This window comes from Callospermophilus lateralis, chromosome 13 (genome assembly GCF_048772815.1).
Source record: "Callospermophilus lateralis isolate mCalLat2 chromosome 13, mCalLat2.hap1, whole genome shotgun sequence".
NCBI lineage: Eukaryota > Metazoa > Chordata > Mammalia > Rodentia > Sciuridae > Callospermophilus > Callospermophilus lateralis.
The window spans coordinates 70,199,444-70,221,785 of NC_135317.1; the positions used below are offsets into that span (position 1 = coordinate 70,199,444).

The 22,342-nt window shown below is 35.6% G+C and overlaps 1 protein-coding gene across 10 annotated transcripts; it reads left to right on the forward strand.

Annotated features, from left to right (window-relative positions):
• The first annotated feature begins 2,885 nt into the window (after positions 1-2,885).
• Positions 2,886-21,070, forward strand: Angel2 (angel homolog 2). Of its 10 annotated transcripts, none has more exons than XR_013092938.1 (10): positions 2,886-3,097; positions 5,306-5,631; positions 9,912-10,168; positions 10,859-10,928; positions 11,977-12,398; positions 13,262-13,388; positions 14,147-14,204; positions 17,116-17,279; positions 17,578-17,716; positions 19,742-19,813. XR_013092938.1 is itself a non-coding variant. In XM_076872988.1 (10 exons), exons 3-10 carry the CDS (start codon positions 7,713-7,715, stop codon positions 19,891-19,893), a joined length of 1,257 nt encoding a protein of 418 aa, XP_076729103.1. In that variant the 5' UTR covers positions 5,548-5,631; positions 6,492-6,715; positions 7,469-7,712; the 3' UTR covers positions 19,894-21,070. The 10 variants fall into 10 exon arrangements, 9 of the variants coding, with proteins under 9 accessions (XP_076729096.1, XP_076729101.1, XP_076729104.1 ...); XM_076872988.1 differs by lacking the exons at positions 2,886-3,097; positions 17,578-17,716 and adding exons at positions 6,492-6,715; positions 7,469-7,719 and having other exon boundaries at positions 5,548-5,631; positions 19,742-21,070; XM_076872981.1 differs by lacking the exon at positions 17,578-17,716 and having other exon boundaries at positions 19,742-21,070.
• The last annotated feature ends 1,272 nt before the right edge of the window (positions 21,071-22,342 follow it).

The following is a 22,342-nucleotide window of genomic DNA, read 5'->3' on the forward strand; positions in this document are numbered from 1 at the left end:
GGACCACTTAGTCAGACTCTGTCTCAATAAAATAAAATAAAATCAGCTGAGTGGTAGAATGCTTGCTTACCACGCATAAGGCCCTGGATTCAATCCCCACCACCACCAAAAAAAAAAAAAAAATTACATTTAAATTTTACTCCCTTATTTTCAGGTAAGTTTAGGCATTAAATTTATATAAATCCTTATTTATTTCTACAAGTCAATCAGAACAAACAGAGCTCCTTTAGTAAAATACAGTGTGTAACTTTTTCCAGAGGTAAAACAACAACCCACACTCATATAAAGAGGGGAAAGTTCTTTATGAATTACAGGCACACACAGATATATGAGAGTTTATGGCTTCAAGTGTACAATTTCAGCCATGAATCAAGTGTAAAGACAATACACAAAAATTCACCAGTCTAGATATCAAAGACGTGTTCTCTTTCCCAGAAAGCATTAAATTCTTGAGTTGACAAATAAACAAAAACAAAAACAAACAACCAACCTAATAAGCCAGAGGTTTTAGGATGTACTAAAGGAAAAAAATTCTGGTTATACACAGGTCCTTTCTAACTCTCGCTCAGTGTTCACCATTCATTCAAGAATGTTTTGTCTACCAACTTGAGCACTTAGCACAGCACTAAGTCAGATAAATTTTGAAAATAGCAGGTCATGGCCCTTGCTTAAAAGTGATGTTAGCTGGATATGGTGGTATATCCCTGTAATCCCACAACACGGGAGGCTAAGGCAGGAGGATCATGAGTTCAAAGCCAGCCTGAGCAACTTAGTGAGGCTCTAAGCAACTCAGCAAGACCCTGTCTCTAAGTAAAATACAAAAAAAAAAAGGGGGGGGGGGCTGGGGATGTGGCTACACTGACCCGCTACTCAAATGTAATGAACTGCAAAATTGTGGGTATAATTAGAAAATAGGACACTATGAAACAGAAGTACACTTGATCCTCATTATTTGTGGATTCTGTATTTGCAAATGTATACTACCCTAAAATTTATTTGTAATTCCAAAATCAATACTCAAAGTGCTTTTGCTAACCGATGTGAATCTGCAATATGTATACAGGGTAATAACGGAGTTCATAATCCGCTTGAATCAAATGTATGAAATATGATATGTCAAGAGCTTTGTAATGTTTTGAACAACTAATAATAAAAAAAAATTAAAAACAACAAAAAACAAAAAAAAAAAAAACCCAAACAAAAACAAAGTGCTTTTGCACTTACTCTCAGGCATATACAGATCAGTGAAAAGTGCCTGTTCCTAGCTGCGGCTGAAGAGGGCCCACTCTACCTTCTTGTTTCAGTTCTCAAAAATAAACAAGTGTCCTATCACAGTCTATCTAGTGCCATTTTTTCACATCTTTTTTTTTTAATATTTATTTTTTAGGTATAGATGGACACAACACAATGCCTTTATTTTTATGTGGTGCTGAGGATCGAACCCGGATCCTGCCCCGTGCTAGGCGAGTGCTCTACTGCTGAGCCACAATCCCCACCCTTTCCACATCTTTATTGATTAAAATATGCTGTTAAAAAATGGTCCCCAAAGCTAGTGCTATTGTTATTGGGCATGGGCTTGCTGCCCTACATGCATAGAAGCCAATGCTGTAGCACCAGGTTTTTGCAAAAAGAAGACACTTTATTGTGCAGCCAACTGGCAAAGAAGCTGGGAGCTGAGAGCTCAAATCTGCCTTCCCTCTATTGGTAATGAGAGGATTTATAGAAAGTTAAAGGGGTAAATCTACTTGTGGGTTGGATGAAAAGAAGGGGCCAGTTCAGTTTCAGTGGAAGTCACGGTCTGTGTTAGGGATATCACTGTTGGCTTTCAGCTCATGTCATTCTTGAAAAGTTGCTTCCAAACAATAATCATTGAATGGCCTGAAAGCTTTTCTATGAAGACAAGTTAAGGAACTCACGGCCTTGTGTGTGTAGGCCTTAGCAGATTTCACTGTCAAATTTTCTTAAGTGCAAGAAGCCTGTGATATAATTTACAGAGAAAATATTTCTGTTAGATAAACTTTCTTTAGGGGTGAGTTATAATGCTGTTGACCTTGAGTCAGTTCAGTGTTAATGAATTAACAATATTAAATAAGGATCTTTAAATAGAAACACAAATAAAACAAGATTAGGTATTGATTAGTTGATGAAAATGTAATTGAAGTCACACAGAAACCTAACCCTGTGTTTCCCTAAATAGTAATGGCGTAGTATACATTGATTCAGTGTTTGTGCAAATTGATGATAGAATCTAACTACTATTAATGATGAGAATCAATTATATACTGAGGGAAAATTATTCTTCCAAAGTAACACAAGAAGAAAAAAAAAGTTTCCCAAGAAACAACTTCAACAGCCTATGAAACACCACTGATCTTACCTTCTAGTATGCCTTTCTCCTCCTTTCTCCCACTTTATTCTCAATCTCTCCTTTCATGTTTTCCAAGAATCTAGAGTCCTACTATATTTGATACCGATGAGCATTCAAGACACACATACACATTTAAAAGTGAGTTCTATAGTTATGTGGGTGTGTTTCCACAAAATTAGTTGCCAAAAATCTGTAGTACCCTCGTTCCATGGGAACTAAGAGGGTATTTCCTCAACTTGGGCATTCACCTTTTGAATATCTACATTTTAAAAATACGATAAAATAACTTTTATTTTCCTTCTTAGCTCTCATACAGTAACAACGGTGCACCTGCCCACGGGTCTTGATAAAGCGATCCAGTCATTTCTTTCTTTCTGTTTCTTTAAGACGGAGGTCGGGAATTTTGCCCTGTTCGGATATGGCTGGCAAAGCTTCCATCCTCTGCGCATGCTCCTTAAGCACAATTCGTGTGTAAGGATTTAAGGGATTCACTGGGCTGGATTGAGACATGGCCGGCGGCGAGACTGCAGCTCCCAGCATGCATTGCAGCCGGGCCGGGAACCGGGACTTCGAGTGATGGGGGCCCCATGGTGCCTTAAGCCGCCGAGTAGGTCGTAAAGGTTCAGGTGGAGCCCTGGGCCTGGGAATTGGACGACGGCTGAGGAAGAAGATGGAAGCTTGGCGTTGTATGAGAAGGGGCTACGGCCGCTGTGTGGTGGGGAGAGGCCGGTCAGTAAGGCTGGGTGACCCGAGGGAGGAGGAAGGGGCGGGCGGCCCAGGTTAGCCCGGGGCGGGGCGGGCTTGGGGAGGCGGAGGAGGAAGAGGGTCTGGGAGATGGTGCGGCCGGGACGGTTCCTCCGGAGACCCAAAGGGATAGGTAAACCCGGCGCCAGGCCGGCGGGACGCTTGGCCGCCGGGTCCGGGTGCCGAGCGCGTCGGCCGCCTTCAGGGAAGGCGCGGGCCCTCCGGACCCGGCTTGGCCTCGGCGCCCTGGCCCTCTCCCCGGCTCAGCCTTCAAGCCGGCCTCGGCCACCCCGGACGCCGCGGCCCGACCCGGGACTGGCAGCCTGTCCGCTGCAGGTCCTGGCGGGCCTGACCTCCAGGGAGGCGGTGCGTGGCACACGCCTGGGGGGTGGTTGGTTATTGATATGTTAGCATCTTTCAAACTTGGGTCGCTTTCATACCAACCTTTACGGTTATAGCCAAGTTCTCGTTCCAGCCGTGGTGTTGACTGGATGTTTTCTTTCAATTGGCGTACTTAGAAGAAAAAAAAATTACAAACCACTTAAGTAGGCGCTACTTACATTAGAGTCGCCCTTACTCGTGCCCGCGAAATCCTGGGATTACTTTTATTCCTAATAAATTAAAATAATATGTTGCAAATCAGAAGGTTTAATTGTGTACTCTATTAAACCGACTGGTGTACCATGCGTGGGATGCACATCACTATTAATTATCACAAAAGTCACGAGGGTCTGGTTTTAACTCCTGTGGGCCTGGGACTTGATGGCAATTCAGTTCAACAATGTTTCCTGAGTACCAGCTGTATGCCAGGCACTGTGCTAGGCACTTGTGAAGATTCCGGCTTAAAAATGAGTAAGAAGATTCTGGCCCTGAAGGAGCTCAATATCTTAAGAGAAAAAGGCGTTAAATAATTAAAAATACAGAGAATACATGTTGTAGTCCAAGTTTTAAGTTTTATTATAGTAGCTTAGAGAGGTAGGAAATGCAGAGACCAAGTGCCCAAATATCTTTGGCTTTCAAGAGTTATCACAAGGCTGGGGTTGTGGCTCAGCAGTAGAGCCCCCGCACGTGCGATACCCTGGGTTCGATCCTCAGCACCACATAAAAATAAATAAGTGAAATAAAGGTATTGTGTCCAGTTACAACTAAAAAATTTAAAAAAAATTATCACAAAACAGGACAGAGTGCACGTGTCAAGTCTTTAAAGATGTACAATTAAGTTGATTGTTAGAGAACAGTTTTTGACCTCATAAACAGCATTTATGCTCTTAAAATGAAAAATAACATAAAAGTCAACATTATTGACAGTATTTGAGAAATGTGCTTATAATGAATTCCAGAGGCAAGGATAGAAATCCTCTGAATCCTAACTTTTTTTTTTTTTTCAACTTACTAGAGTAAGAAGATGGTACTTAGGCTCCAGTGTTTTTTTTTTTGAGAGCTTGAGAGCAACATATCAAAGATAATCTTAGCACTACTTTGGAGATACTTTGGATGATAGATTAAATTGATGCTGTTGGGCTTGAAGTGCTGTTGAGTGAATTCCTAGTACGTGATCTTTACCTTCTTTAATTTCCCCCAAGGAGAAGAATGCTTATAAAAGAAAAAAGAATGTAAAAATAAATTGTCCACCCACTGATGCGCAAGGCAAGTAGTTTTGTAAGGTTGTGATAGGCTTGTTTTCTTAGCTTTACAAGTGTTTGGGAAAAATCTACTTTAGTATAAAAACCTGTTCAGAAACATTTTTTTTTCTCCAAATCCAAGTTGGAGAAGAGATTAGCTTCAATTGCAGTCTAATATGTGTTCCATATTTGATTAAGTATTATGTTTGCTGTGGATTTTATTTTTCTATGGAGTTTGGTGCCAGAGAGCTACTCTGAATTCTAGTTTGATGGTTGATTACTCTCTTAGTTGGACTATGGACATTTTGGGAGCGTTTGTGGCGTTTTGGGAGCTGAGGTTACATTTTCTTGTTAAGTATTTAGAATACCATTCATGGTTGTTTAGGGGGAAAATATTGAGGTATTGATGCTCATAGCTAAACCATACGTGCTTTTCCTTTCATCCTTCACAGATATAGAAGTCAGATTTTAAATAGTAGATGTTATCTTCCCTTGAGGAATTAAATTTAGATTTTGTGTACTATAGCTGAACAAAAAGTGGTGCCTCAAGGAGTGTATTTATTTCTTTTAGATACCCCATGTTTTCCCATCACCCGAAGAGTCTGGGCAGAGACTGGACTACACCGTGGGAGAATCTGCAAAGGTGTTGCTGGAACAGACATATTTCTAGTTGTATGAGGTGGCCTGGACATTATTCTCGTGCTCCTTACCCATACTTCAGTAGTAGGCAGTTTTCACTAAATTGGAGACCACCTTGTTTATTTGAGTCTAGAACTCAGTTTCAGTACAGTAACTGGAGACCTGACAACCTGAGCCAGACCTCTTTGATTCATCTCTCTAGTTACATCATGAACTCTGAGGGAGATGAGCCTTCATCAAAACGAAGAAAACACCAAGGTAAAGGTGACATTTATCTTGGTGAAGGAATAGATATAAATTATTATAGACTAAGTTGACACTTTTATTTGTAATATTTAAATCTACAGATTTTAGAGTTGTTTGGTGTTTATTTTTAGCCAGTAGTTTTCTATTAGGAAAAAATAAATCTTTTTACAATGAAGTTTTTTTTTGTTGTTTTTTTTTTAATTACTTGTGTATTTCTGGCTGAAAAAAAAAAAGAAGAAATTTCAGACAAAATACAGTTGGAAAAGAGTGGAGAAATAGATTAAAACACTAAGTTTAATTTAAGAATAATTTTCACATCCAGTGTTTTTGAAACAGAAGGCCTTTCAGGAATTAGAAATTGGTGGGTGTATTCTTGGAAGTCATAGATATTAAAAAAAAAAATCAATTTAGTTTTCATTTTTAACACTAGCTTTTAAATATAAAAAGATTATTTTTAAGAAGAAATAATTGAAAGTGAAGTTGGCCTGGTGGTATATACTGTACTCTGCTACTCTGGAAACTGAGGCAAGTGGATCACAACTTTGAGACCAGCCTGGTCGATTTAGCAAGACCCTATCTCCAGTTGAAAAATCAAAAGGTCTGGGGATGTAGCTCAGTAGTAGAACTTCCCTGGGTTCAGTCCCTAGTACGGGGGGAAGGGGGGAAGGAAAAAATTATAAGTGAAAGTTTCTTACAGAGTGAGGTTTTAGTTTATTAAATCTGTACTTCTCAAACAGATCTATAAAATTGAGTCAGTCAGAAATATCTTTTAGAAAGGGATCTATATCTTATGCAACTCTGAGGAAACATTTTTTTTTCAAATACGTTGATTAGGTCTATTTTTCTTATATATTTTTTTTTCTTCTGAACAGTTCACTAGGCTCCCTCTTTGTCACCAGCCCTACACAATACCCTAACCTCCTACTCCAACCTCCTGAAAATATAAAGGAAGTGTCAAGTAGAATTTGGAATTGTCTTTCTTATTGAACCATAGTTTTCAATGAAGATAATTCCTTTGAAGATATTTGAACGTGGCCTTGTGTGGTTGTTAACATGGAAGGAGATGACATACAAGTTTTTCAGAGGAAGACATTGAGTGAGTTTTGCCCAGAAATCGGGGTTAGAAGAATTGATTAGTTAGTACTCTTTGAGTTCTCTCTGCCCTTATTATACAAAAGCAGTATACAGGCTTAAGCTGAATTCTAGGTCCAGCTAATATCCAAGCAAATGTATAATTTGTTATCATATAGTTGCAAAGAACCTACTGGGTGGGGGGCGAGAAACAGAAATTATAATCCCTCAAAAGTGAAATCTGTGTACTACTTAATTATTACATGTGAAGATAAAGAGATATTTATTTGAATGAATGAAGGCATATTTAAAGGCATTAGAATCAGGTTCCTAAGAATGGATCATTATCTAAGTCTAGGTCTGTATGATGACCTTGAATTGCTTTTCATTTATTTATTTGTTGTTCATCAGGTTAGCATATGCTTCTCTGCTGTTTATCCTCTTATAAATTTGGTGAGCTCTCAGAGCAGTGGCATAGTGACATTAGCATGGACTTAGAAACCACTCCCTGCCCTCATTTCTACTCTACCACTGATTGTGTGAACGTGGAGAGATTACTGAAACTCCTTGCTCCTTAGATTCCTAGTGTAAGGTAATGCTTACCTTGCAAGTCTTTGTGGAAGAAATGAGGCATGTCAAAGTGCCTACCACACTGTTGGCTACATTGTAGGTACTCAGAAAACTGTGGTGTTGTTTTCCCTTTATGGATGGGGAATTACAATTACATACTGATAATCTTTGATTGCAACCTGACTCTTTATATGTCCATTCTTCCTAGGTATTGTGAATAAGGAAAAGGCTCTTCGTTAAGCCATATTTGTGACTTCCGATATTTCACTAATACTTTTCAATCAAGAGAACAGCATTGCTAACTTGCCTATCACTTTAAAGTGGTATTTGAAGGATTTATGTGATACAATTATGATATTTTAATTAGGCAGCCCAAAAACCTGATCAGGCCTATTGCTTACTTTCTTTGATTCATCTATCTTCTCTGCTGTGATCATCTTGTTCCTCCTGACATGGAAGGTATATAAGCTTTTGCAGTGTGAATTTATGTTGTGAAGTATATAAAGGTCGAAGACTATCCACTCTGTCAGTGGTTTTCAAATTGTCTTCCATGGAACCCTAGCACTTGAAACACATTTATGAACTTTTATTAAAAGCAAATAAAATGTGTGTTTACTCTATCATCACATTCCCAGTCCCATTATGCCAGAGATTGGTGTTCCATGACAAAAAATAATGACAGAAGGTTCTGCAAGCTATCAAAGTTTGAAAGCCACTGTATTAATCAGAAATTGAATGGTCCTGATTATTTAAAAGTAAAATTGCAAAAAAGTTGATTTACAAACTGATTACCAGGACTATAAAAATCTTAAAGCATTTATATGCCATTATGTGCATATATTTTGTAAGGAACTGCAAACACATTTTTTAGACCCTCATCTTTCCTATTTTCATATGGCAGTGACCAAGATAGTGCTTTATTTATGATGATAGCTTACATTTTGTTTGCATGACTAGAGCCCTTTCCATCTCATATACATTTGTATACATTTGAAGACTGATTGGTGGCTAAAACCATCATAGACTAACCCCAGTTTATGAATAGTGTTCTATAAATCTCTAAGTAGCTCTGTGGAGGTAGTATAATTAGCCCTAGTACTGAGCCTTTTGGGGTAGGTTTCTGCATGTTTGGTGAAGGATAGAGAAAGGAATAATTTTCTTCCTTTTTTCTGTGCATAGGACAAGCTCCATGTAAAATTATGGAATACTTGAGGACTTTCATTTAGTTTGGTTTTATTTTTTTCCTCTTTTTTTTTTTTCCTTTACCCTTCTCCTAATATGTTCATGGTATCATAAGTCTCCAATTCCTTTGTTCCCTCCAGACTGCATTAGTCATACTAGTTATCTTCTTGTGTCCTCTGGTCAAAATTTCTATCCCCTCAGTGCATCAGATACTTAGATATTGAGGAAAGCAGTCTGATTAATTTACCAGAAGGTATTATTATTTTATATTAATTTACCAGAAGGTATTGACAGTTTTATGTGGTATATTGGTATTTTGAGGTAAATAGATAATTATTGTAGATTTGGAAAATTCTGTCACAATCCTACTACTCAAAGATAACTATTTACAAAAATACTAGTGTATTTCCTTTTAATTTTATTTTCACTTCATGTATAAATTTATAGGATATTTTAACCTCAATTTAATTTTTAATTGGTAGGGTTTTAGGCATTATAATCCAGCAAAGTGAATATGTTCATGTAGAGTAGAAGAAGATATTCTAGGGCTGATTTTTCATATAATCTAATCATGCTTGGAAGTCCATCTCCTACTGTATTTTCTTCCCATTATTTATTTCTTCTTCCTTTTGAGCTCATAGTTAGATCTCTAAAAGTTCCAAATTTTTCTTCATAGCTTCCATGGCAGGTAGAGTATCCCTTTTAATGGTGTGGTGAGGGACACTACGTAAATGGTGGTCATTTTTAAGTCAAGGACTATCTATAATGCAGAATCTCATGCTTTTCTGTTCTCTCATTGCTTTTTCAGAGTATGTTATGTCTTTGCGGAATAAAAACTATGACACATTCCTGGTTTTTGCATGCTATGTTTGTCAACCAGCCATTATCTACTAGCCTTCCATAAATCACATTTAGCTTTTGCTTTGGTATTTTGTTCATTTTGTTTTCATTGTCCCCCTACAATGTTTTAGATACCAAGTACTACTTCCATGTATTGCCATTATGTAACCATCATTCATGTATATATCAGAATTCTGAACTAAAGAGTTATTCTGGAACTTAATAATTTGTTGATTTTATTTTACTAAATAGGAAATAAAATATAATATGAAATCATCTCATTGAAAAGCCAACTGTGACATACAAATACACCATTATAGTTGTCTGTGGCAAACTATTCTTAACCATAGAGAAGTAAGAAACCACAACCCCTGTATAGTATTAACTTTATTATTTATTAGCACATACTCTTAGTCTTCAGAATGTCTTGTAGATCCTTTTAAATTTGTATGTGTTAGTCAGTATAGCATTTTGCTGCCTTTGCAATCTATTTTATGACATCTGCTAGTTATTTAGTGCTATATGGTCATTTTTTAGGGAAAAAACATTTGACTCATTATGGGAATGTTTAAATAGCATTTTAAATAAAATTTTTACTAATTCTTATTTTGTCCAATGTATTTTAACAGGCATAATCAAAAGGAATTGGGAATATATATGTAACCATAAAAAAGAAAAAACGAAGATCCTAGGAGATGAAAATGTTGACCCCCAATGTGAAGACAGTGAGAACAAGTTTGACTTTTCAGTGATGTCCTATAATATACTTTCACAAGATTTATTGGAAGATAATTCACACCTTTATAGACACTGCCGACGGCCAGTATTACACTGGAGTTTTAGGTTTCCCAATATTCTGAAAGAAATTAAACACTTTGATGCAGATGTAAGTGTAAAATATTACCAAAATTCTTCACACAAGGAAGAGTTGAGTTAAATGTTTCATTTGTGCATTTGTGAATGAAGTGATTTTTATCCTTTTTTGTGTTGGGGGGGATAAGAAGGAGAGATGTTTAAGAACATCTTAAACATGGTGGAACAGTTCTTAACATGTTATCATGACTTCCAGAGAATCATTTGTTTATATAAATAATTATCTAACTTTTCAAAAATTATCTGAAAAGTTGTAAGTATGGTCGGTTTTGAAGCATGAGCTGGCACATTAAGAAAATATTTTCTTTGGTTCAAAATTTCAATAGTTCATGCAAAAATTTCATCTAAATGATAGTATTAAAAAAATCAATTTCTCTTAGAAAGGATTCCAAAGATTAGTACAAAAGAACATGGGAATTCAGGATAAAGAGCCTGACATGTAAATTTAAAACATTTCTTTTGGGAAATATCAATCTTGGATAGAAAGAAAGCTCCAAGATTAAAGGCCAGAGTTTTGAGATTGGTCAAATTGGGAAACATTAATTTGTTAAATCTAAAAATAACAGGAAAAAAGGATTTTAAGTCATTTTTTTCAATTCTCACCAGGTTTAGAATTTATGAAACCTCCTTTTAAAGGTGAAAGCACCAGAAAATTCATATTTGCATTTCTATGTTTTAATTCAAGCTATTCTTTTCTTCCAAGGTACTTTGTTTGCAAGAAGTTCAAGAAGATCATTATGGAACAGAAATCAGGCCAAGTTTGGAATCACTGGGTACAATGTAACTTTTACTTTAGCCAAATTTACTTTTACTTTTGAAGATTTGTGTATTATTAAGCATAACTTGCTAAGAAAGATGTAAGATGTAAGCTAAAAATTTTAATTTTGAAAATGTAAATACCTATTTCAGAAGATCAAAAAAACATTTGAGGTATTTCAATGGGAACCTTTTTAAATGTTGATATGTAGTTTTAATTCAAAGGGATAGGTATATCAGAATATGTTTAATAGTTCGTATTCCCAGCAGTTGCTGTGCTTACCACCAGAATACTAATATTCTGATCTCCATGAGATCAGGGATGATTCTGCCTAGTTCATGACAGAGCCTCCAGTACTTCATAGATAAAAGCTAAAAACCTGTTTAATGAATAAACACTTCTAGAAACAGGTCATCTTTGGTCATATAGATTGAGAAATGTACCTGCTTTATATTTATTTAGTCAGCAAATAATTTTGAGTGCTTACTATATACTATGCACTGTTCTAGACAGTGGAGTTGGGCAAAACAGGTAAAATGTCTCCTCCCTTGGACAGCACACACTTAGAATTATAATATATATCAGGAGATACTTATCTAGAGAAAAGTAGGAAAGTGGAATGAGATTCAATTTTAATCAAAATGATCAAAGTGACATTTTAACAAAGACTTGAAAAAGAGGAACAAGCCATGCCTAGAGCATTCCAGGCAGCAGGAAGACAGGTAATTGGAGATAGGAACAGAGCAAGGGGGAAAGAGCTATTGGCCGAAAGATTAGAGATGAGGTGAAGAGAGAGGAGATGATTATAGAGCCTTACTGTCATTGTCATGACTTGGAACTGAGAGAATGATGATGCACATTAGCATAGTAAGGACTTAACTCAGCCAGTAAAGAGATCTATTAAACCCAGTGCTAATCTTTTTGGACTCCAGCACTTACGTATATCCCATATTACTAATGTTCTGCAGAATACACTTTGTTAAACATTGTTGAGAAATATTATAAGAGCTGTGTTTTGACATATATAAACAGTCCCTTGTTTTACATTTCTTTCTTTCTTGTAGGTTATCACTGTGAATATAAGATGCGGACAGGAAGGAAACCTGATGGCTGTGCCATTTGCTTCAAGCATTCCAAATTTTCGCTCTTATCAGTGAATCCAGTGGAATTCTTCCGCCCTGATATTCCTCTCTTGGACAGAGACAATATTGGATTAGTTTTACTCTTGCAGCCCAAAATTCCATGTGCTACCTCTCCTGCGATCTGTGTAGCTAATACACATCTATTGTATAATCCAAGGAGAGGAGATATTAAGCTGACTCAATTGGCAATGCTGCTGGCAGAGATTTCCAGTGTTGCACATCAGAAAGATGGCAGTTTCTGTCCTATTGTTATGTGTGGTGACTTTAATTCTGTTCCTGGTTCTCCACTCTATAGTTTCATAAAGGAAGGAAAATTGAATTATGAAGGACTTGCCATAGGAAAGGTAAGTGCTCACTTTTCCATTGTTAAGAAGTGGGTAGTTGGTTGCTCCATTCATTGTAATGTGAGGATAGTCATCTTGTGGCTGTTAGAAAACCTTGGATGATCCAGTATCTCACTTTACCAAGCTGTGATGATTTTCCACAACTCCTAATCAGTCTTTATTCACTTGGTTAATTTTATCTTTTCTGTGCATCTGTAGCAACATTCTGCTTTGAGGAATTAGCAAGCAAGCAAGCAAGAAAGAAAGAAAAATAGGGGGAAAAAACTGCCAGACATGAATACCTCACAAATAAAGAATTGTTCATAAGGTGGCAGGATAGAATTTTGAATGCTGGATACAGGCAACACTCTTAGCAAAACTAGTCTTCATTATATTCTCCTCTATATAATGAGTAATATTTTAATGCTTTAGTTTATAATAATTTATCTGGTGCTATTATTTTTATTGTGCTTTCCTCTGCTTTAATCGTGTGATCTTCAGTATATTTAACCAAAGTAAACTATACTCCTGGAGTTTTGAGTAATCATAAATTTAAAGAATTGATCCTCTTAGTATTTGATATAATAGGAATTATATTGCAGGTAGCAAAAAAGGAGAGGCAGTATTAGTCAAAGCTTTAAATGGTTTGGATGTTTAAATTAGAGAAAAATGTGTATAGAGGAAAAGACTTGTTTTCATATAAATAAGTACTTTCTGAACTGTATTTGAACATGATTTTTATAAGCACAGGTAATTACTTAACATAATGAATAATGGGTAATGTTTACTATTTTTGGATTACCTTTTATTTAAGACATAAATTTTTCAATACATAAATTATTTAAAATCTATTCACCTAAGATACCTGTTGAAATTTTGTTTAGGTATCTGGCCAGGAACAGTCTTCACGGGGACAAAGAATTTTATCTATTCCAATTTGGCCCCCAAACCTAGGTATCTCACAGAACTGTGTGTATGAGGTACAGCAGGTACCAAAAGTAGAAAAGACAGGTAAGCGTTTGCAGTACATTTTGGCAGTCTGCTGGGCAATAGTATTTCTTTTGAAGCTGTAAGATGAAAATTTTAAAGGAATAGCATCTCAGGGATGAATATTCATATATATGTATAAGTATTTATCTATTTGCTCATTCCTTTTTTCAAAGAGCTTTAAATTTACTTTGTAAAGTTGAACTTCCAAAATTATACATGCATGATTACTTGCGTGTTGCCTTGGAAATGTTTGCATTTTATTTTATTAAAAACAAAAGTTGTGGGGCTCAAGCGGTAGTGCGATCGCCTGGCATGCGTGGGGTGCTGGGTTCCATCCTCAGCACCACATAAAAATAAAAAAATAAAGATGTTGTGTTCACCGAAAACTAAAAAATAAATATTAAAAAATTCTCTCTCTCTCTTTAAAAAAAAAAAAAAAGTTGGTTAGTTTAAAAAAATTGTTTGTTTTTTTTTTTAGTTGGACACAATACCTTTATTTTTATTTATTTATTTGTATGCAGTGCTGAGGATTGAACCCAGAGCCTCACACATCCTAGGCAAGTGCTGTACCACTGAGATACAACCCCAACCCTGCATTTTATTTTTCCTAATTCTGGAGACTATCAAAACAGACTCCAGGATAAAACACATAAGGTGGCAGAGTAGAATTTAAACTAGATGTGTTTTTTTAAATATCATTCTGTAGTAAGAGGACTACTAAGACAAACTAGAACAAAAGAATGTGTAAGTAAGCTTAATACATTTCTCTGTTCTTACAGATAGTGATTCTACACAAACACAGCTGGAGAAAACAGAGGTCCTCGAAACAGCTGAAAAGTGAGTTCTGGAAAGCAGTTGGGCACTTCCTGACTTCAGTTGAATAAAAAAAAAATTCTCAAAAAAACACTTGGATAAAAAAGGAAGATAGTGTTGATGCTGCTTTTTTAGTGGTGTGATTTTGCACATGATATTTAACATTTCTGAGGTTCAGTTTCTTGATATATAATTTGGGTTGTTGTGAGGATTCAGAGAGATAAAATATATACAGCTTAATGTTTACTGCTTAGTTGGTGTTATGAAAGGACCTAGACCAGCTCAAGTACCCTGAAATTTATTGCCATTTCATATTGAAACAAAGGTCAAGGTTGCAGAAAAATATTTTTTGGTTTTCAGGAGGATCTTTAACTGTTCTTTGACTTACTAGATCTCAAAACAGTCTACATTCCAGCTATTCCCCTATTCGGTCTATTCCCTAAAGACCTAAAAAGAGCACACTATAGGGACACTGCTACATCCATGTTCATAGCAGCACAATTCACAATAACAAGACTGTGGAACCAACCTAGATGCCCTTCAATAGACGAATAGATCAAAAAAATGTGGCATTTATACACAATGGAGTATTACTCTGCATTAAAAAATGATAAAATCATAGAATTTGGAGGGAAATGGATGGCATTAGAGCAGATTATGCTAAGTGAAGCTAGCCAATCCCTTAAAAACAAATGCCAAATGTCTTCTTTGATATAAGGAGAGTAACTAAGAACAGAGTAGGGACGAAGAGCATGAGAAGAAGATTAACATTAAACAGGGATGAGAGGTGGGAGGGAAAGGGAGAGAGAAGGGAAATTGCATGGAAATGGAAGGAGACCCTCAGGGGTATACAAAATTACATACAAGAGGAAGTGAGGGGAAAGGGGGAAAAATATAAGGGGGAGAAATGAATTACAGTAGAGGGGGTAGAGAGAGAAGAGGGGAGGGGAGGGGGAGGGGGGATAGTAGAGGATAGGAAAGGCAGCAGAATACAACAGACACCAGAATGGCAATATGTAAATCAATGGTTGTGCAACTGATGTGATTCTGCAATCTGTATACGGGGTAAAAATGGGAGTTCATATCCCACTTAAATCAAAGTGTGAAATATGATATATCAAGAACTATGTAATGTTTTGAACAACCAACAATAAAAATTAATTTAAAAAAAATAAATAAAAAAGAAAAAAAAAACAGTCTACAGGAGAATTGATCCAAAAAAAAAAAAAAAAAGAGTATACCATTAGAAAAGAGAAATTTTATAATATCTTGAACTATAGGAAAAGAACATCAGCGGATGAAGATGCCTGGATTCCTTATTAAAGAAACATTAATGTTTCGGGCTGTGGTTGAGAAATGGATTCATGTTAGCATAACAAGACAGGGATCTATGTCTTATCTCTTTGGGAGATTTTTGAAATATTTTGATTGTTTTATGTTGTGAATAAGTTTTTGTTTTAACATTTAAACTTAGGAACCTAATTAGGAGCATCTCTCCTACATTTTATCTTTTTTTTAAATATTTTTTTTAATTGTAGGTGGACACAATGCCTTTGTTTTTATTTATTTATTTTTATGTGGTGCTGAGGATCAAACCTAGTACCTCACACATGCCAGACGAGTGCGCTACCACTGAACCACAATCCTAGTCCCCTTATCTGCTTTCTTAATTTTATTTTGTATACCTTGTTTTGAGAACATATTCTCACATCATAAATACTCAGTAAGAAAGGAAGTAGTTTTTTGGTTTTCAAAAAGGAATATTTAGCCACCTGTGGTGGTGCATACCTGCAAGCCCAGCAACAGGCCGGAGGATCACAAGTTCCAGGGCAGCCTAAGCAACTTAATAAGACCCACAGCCTGGGCAACTAGTGAGAGAGATTCTGTCTCAAAGTTTTAAAAAAAAGTGGGTGGTTGGGGAGTGGGAGGGTGGCTGCTGGGGATATAGCTCAGTGGTAGAGCTTATCTAGCATGTGTGAGACCCTGGATTCAATCCCCAGTATTAAAGGAAAAAAATAAAAAATAAAGAAGATTAACCTAACAATTAATAATGTTAAATAATTCTTAAATTGTTTTAAAATAAGATGGGGTATGAGAAAAGATAGGCTGACTATCTGCACATGAATGCAGTGCATTTATATGTACAGCTTTTATCTGTAAACTGAAAAATTTATGGTAAGATGAAAATTTGCAGAAAACCTATTTACATTTAATAATTCTGTAAATATATGTTCCTGAATATAAGATGTTCCTAAAAGTTGGAAGTTAAGAGCAATTCCAAGGAATTATCTTTATTTATTGACATACTAGCTCATCAAAAACAAAACCACATTAAAACCTCATTTTTATCTGTAGCCTCAGCACCTAAGATGGTGCCTAGAATTTATTAGATGTTTGATAAATGTTTGTTGAATGAATTTTCAAAATGTTCTGAAGATTTTATTTTTCTTCATGGCATAAATGATCCTTAAAATTTATGATGTATTACTAGAAAATGATCTTCAAACCCTTTGCCCATAACATCACATGTACTTATAGTAAATGTAAGCCATTATAGAAGCTGACTTCAGATGCAGCCTGAAGTTATCTCATACATCAGAGCAAGAATAACAGAAAAACTTGATCTCTCTGATGTCAGAAGTCTTTTTCTTTCTTAAAAATACAACAACAACAAAAAAAATGAAAGTTGTCTTAGAATACATGTTAATTATCAAGTGAAGGCTTTTGAACATAAATAGTTTCATTAGTATGTTGGTTATTGATATATTGGATTTTGAATATCACTGCATAAGTGAATGCTAAATTATGATATGGTCTGCATATATAAAACTTGTCCTAATGTCTGGTCTTAATGTAGAAATTGAATGAAAAAGTACTTTAAATAGTAGACTTGAAAAACTTGATGGATGCTGAATGCTTTTTCTTTTCAATTTAGATTATCTTCAAACCTACAGCACCATTTCAGCTTGTCATCCGTTTATTCACATTTCTTTCCTGACACTGGAATTCCAGAAGTTACCACCTGTCATTCTCGAAGTGCCATAACTGTGGATTATATTTTCTACTCTGCAGAAAAAGAAGATGTTGCTAGGCACCCAGGTAAAAACTGTATGTATTCCTAACTCTGCTAGAGAGCCCAGTAGCTAAAACTCCAAGGCTGAAGTTAAGAAAGTTAGCTAAACCTCTAGATAAAGTTCCAGATTTAGAAGTTAAAATCTTCTGAAAGAAACAGTTGATGGTGTCAGTTACTTGCCTACATATGATGGAAAGCAGGAAAGTACTCCAAAGAAATTATTTAAAAATTATATCCGTAGATGATAGTAACTGAATAAATTGTCAATGGTCATCATACAATTTTGTGGTTAAGATTTACTAAGGCATGCTGCCTTTGTTGTAGGACCACACTTATCCTGCCAACAACAGTTTTGTATATTGACTTTGGAATATTGGATCTTTCTGAGGAAGAAAGCGTGACTATGTGTTTCTAAAAAGCGAAAGTGATAACATCTTTCCTTGTATGACTCAGTGAAAATCAGGTTGTATACATTAATCAAAGGATTTTAAATGGAGAATTTAAAATAATCAGAATATAAAGTAGAACTTTTGGCAGTTTTAAATGTGGGCAGTTTTTTTTTTTTTTTCTGATTTTCCCATCTGTCTGTTTCTCTCTCTCTCTCTCTGTCTTTCATCCCTAGCACTTTTTATTTTATTTTTATTTATTTTTTTTTAAGATGATAGTATTTATTGATTTATTTTGGTATCAGGGATTGAACTCAGGCACTCTACTGAGCCACATTCCCAGCCCTGTTTTGTATTTTATTAGAGGGTCTCACTGAGTTGCTTGGCGCCTTGCTTTTTTTCTTTTTTTTTAGAGAGAGTGAGAGAGGGGGAGAGAGAGAGAGAATTTTTAATATTTACTTTTTATTTTATGAGATGGAGTCTTACAAGTTGGCAGTTGGCCAGATTGACCTCAAACTTGTGATCCTTCTGTCTCAGCCTCCCTAGTTGCTGGGATTACAGGTGTGGGCCACCATGCCTAGCTCTCTTCTTTTTTGTGTGTGTATGTGTGTGTGCTTTTTTATATTTTCCCTTTTGTTCCTGTTTTTGTTTTATTTTACCTCCCCTTCCTTCTGGGGATTACTTTATTATTAACACTCAGGAGATAGCTTACTCTTCCTACTAAAATCAATTTTATGAAATAGCTTGCTATAATAGGGTTCTGGAAGATGTCATGCCTACAAAAGTTCACTAGGTGGCGGGAGAGTGTCATGGACCAGCATTTCAAATCTCTTCACAGTTGAGAGTGTGTCATGTTTTACTTCTGTGGGGGCAGCCTCTCTGGGAGTAAATTATACTTATTCTCCAATTACCTGATAAGCTTCCTACATAAGTGTGGTTGGATCTGTTTGGTTTTATTGCAATTGCAAAATGATTGGTGGATGATTTATTGGGTAGTTATCAATCTGAAATTACTCCTAACACTTTTTTATGTATTACATTAATATTTTCCTCTAAAAGCTGGGAATGGAACCACCATTTGACCCAGCTATTCCCCTTCTCAGTCTATTCCCTAAAGACCTAAAAAGAGCACACTATAGGGACACTGCTACATCCATGTTCATAGCAGCACAATTCACAATAGCAAGACTGTGGAACCAACCTAGATGCCCTTCAATAGACGAATAGATCAAAAAAATGTGGCATTTATACACAATGGAGTATTACTCTGCATTAAAAAATGACAAAATCATAGAATTTGGAGGGAAATGGATGGCATTAGAGCAGATTATGCTAAGTGAAGCTAGCCAATCCCTTAAAAACAAATGCCAAATGTCTTCTTTGATATAAGGAGAGTAACTAAGAACAGAGTAGGGACGAAGAGCATGAGAAGAAGATTAACATTAAACAGGGATGAGAGGTGGGAGGGAAAGGGAGAGAGAAGGGAAATTGCATGGAAATGGAAGGAGACCCTCAGGGGTATACAAAATTACATACAAGAGGAAGTGAGGGGAAAGGGGGAAAAATATAAGGGGGAGAAATGAATTACAGTAGAGGGGGTAGAGAGAGAAGAGGGGAGGGGAGGGGGAGGGGGGATAGTAGAGGATAGGAAAGGCAGCAGAATACAACAGACACTAGTATGGTAATATGTAAATCAATGGATGTGTAACTGATGTGATCCTGCAATCTGTATACGGGGTAAAAATGGGAGTTCATATCCCACTTGAATCAAAGTGTGAAATATGATATATCAAGAACTATGTAATGTTTTGAACAACCAACAATAAAAATTAATAAAAAAAATATTTTCCTCTAAAGATTATTTGCAAAACTTAAAATAGAAAAATGTATTTGAAGTACAAATAATATTAGAAACTGCTGTGAGTTTGAGAATTATTGTTATAACTCAATAAAACAATTAGTCATTCTAAAAACTTTCATATTAGTGTTCTGTAGGAGTCTCAAGTTCTTCGTCACTGTTTAGAAAAAAAGGCTTGTGTAATTAATTTACAATAACTCATTGACACAGTTTCACTAAACATTTATCTGCTTCTTTAATGTAGGAGCTGAAGTTGCTTTGGTTGGTGGCTTGAAACTTCTAGCTAGACTGTCACTTCTTACAGAACAAGACTTATGGACTGTTAATGGACTTCCAAATGAAAATAACTCTTCAGATCATCTGCCTTTATTGGCTAAATTCAGACTTGAGCTGTGACTCTTCTTTGATTATATACATAATTTTCTTTCTGGTTATATTCTTTTTCAAAGACTATAAGTTGTTCTTCGGCTTTTGCATGTTTATTTTTGTGCTGTGGAGTTTCTGAAGAGATCAAGTGCTTGAAACAGATATCGGAAGAAACAAGTTTACAACAGTTTTCTTTTTTAATGATGAAAAATATTTTCCTGACAGTTGAGATGTAAATACTCTTTATTATAAAAGATGTGTAAATATTTTTTATTCTAAATCTTAGTAAAGTTGACAATGTTTTTAAAATATAGTGCATCTTCTTTAGTCTGTTTAGTGAAGAATTTCATTTCATGTTTTTGGAAAGCTTTAAGTGGATCCAGAATATCTGAGTTCTTGCAAACCACAATTTGTTTCTGTCCTGTAGGCGTGATTTCTTAGGGAGAACTCTATGTGTTTTGAGTCCCAATTGACTGTCTCAGAAATCATCAGGTCATTCACAGGTATCCAGCCTACCATTTTAGTTTTTGAAGGTAATAATGCTTTTAAATTGTACAGAATGCTTAATCCTTCTTATTATTGTCCTGAGCCATGTGATATGCCTGTAGTTTGGAGAAAAGGTTTGGGAAATGTAGGTCACCATAAGAGGATGAGGTCTTATAAGTCTACTCTTTTCACCCCATAACAGATATAGGTGGACCTAAAAGTAGTAGACTTGAGTTATACCTTTGTTTACCTAGGATTTTCTTGTGTTTTTCTGTTTTCTGTAAGAAAAGATTTGTGGGGCCAGGTGCAGTGGCACATGCCTGTGACTCAGAGGCTGAGGTAAGAGAATTGCAAGTTTGAGGCCTCAGCAATTTAGCAAGGCCCTATGTAACTTAAGAGAGAACCTGCCTCAAAATTAAAATTAAAAAGGGGGGTCTGGAGATACAGGTCAGTGGTATAGCACCCCAGGGTTCAGTTCTCAGTACCTTCCATGATCCCCACAAAAAAAGAAAAGATCCCTGATTTAGGGGAGAGATTCTGTTTTACTGAACTGATTTTGTAGAACTATATTTTATTAGGAAAATCATCAGAACTAAGTAGCAGCCATCAGGATTCTAAGAAAGTTGTAAAACTCTAAGGGGAGATACCAACTTGGATGCCTAATTCTCTAGAAGAGCTCTTTAAAAAGCCATCAGTTTCAGTGTTTTTTTTTTTTTGTTTTGTTTTTTGTTGTTTTTTTTTTTTTGGTACCAGGGATTAAACCCAGGATTGCTTAACCACTGGGCCACATCCCAGCCCTTTTTAATATTTTATTTAGACAGGGTTTTGCTGAGTTGCTTAAAGCCTTGCTAAGTTGCTGAGGCTGCCTTTGAACTCAAGATCCTCCTGCCTCAACCTCCCAAGCCTGCTTGGGATTATAGGCGTGTACTACTGAGCCCACCTTTATTTTATTTTATAGTGGTGCACCAGTGTAAGTTGGTGCTTATTTATGAGTGGATTATGAGAGGTTTTTATTTTTATAAAATCCTGTAGGTGGCTCTATGTGTTTGAATCAAAAACAAAGTTTTTTAAACAATTTTTTTTTGTAGTTGTATATGGACAACTTTGTTTTATTTATTTATTTTTATGTGGTGCTGAGGATCGAATCCAGGGCCTCACATGTGCTAGGCAAGCACTATACCACTTAGCTACAGCCCCAGCCCCTTGAATCAAAAAATTTTAAAACACAAAAAGTTAAAATTTTATTTTGTAGACAGTAGGATCAATGGATTATAAACATTTTTACTAAGTAGTCATTTTGCACTAAATTATAAACATTTTTACAGTGAATTTTATTACTAGAATGTCTTGTCTTCAATTGGAAAACATAATAGTCTTGGACTTAAAATTTTTGTACTAAATCATTTGCTACAATTATTTTTAAAAAATAAACCAGATGAAAGCCTCCAAGAAGATGTGCAGGTGATAAAATTTATCTATTAAAATCTGTAATAAGTGAGTACTTTGAAATGTTTAATTGCTTTTTTTTTTTTTTTTTTTGGTAGTTGTAGATAGATAGCATGCCTTTATTTTGTTTATTTTTATGTGGTGCTGAGGATTGAACCCAGTGTTTCACATGTGCTATGCAAGTACTATGCCACTAAGCTACATCCCAAGCCCTTCTTTTTTAAGTTTTTATTTAGTGTCAAATATAGTTCAAAGATTTTCCTCATTTTTTAGTAGTGTGTAGAATAATATAGGTCTTGATTAACAGATATAGTCATCATCAAATTATAATGATAATAGAATTATCATTATAAAATTATAATGATAATAGAATCTCTTTACAGTATTGGGGAAATAAAAATGAAAATTCATTGATTAGTGCTTCATGTTGAATGAATTTATTTTAAAATAACTTTATTGTATGTAGGTCATTTTTAGCAATCTAATATCCCTGAAAACCTCTGTGAAAATTTTATATCCTAATAAATACATTGTGAATTTTGGCCCA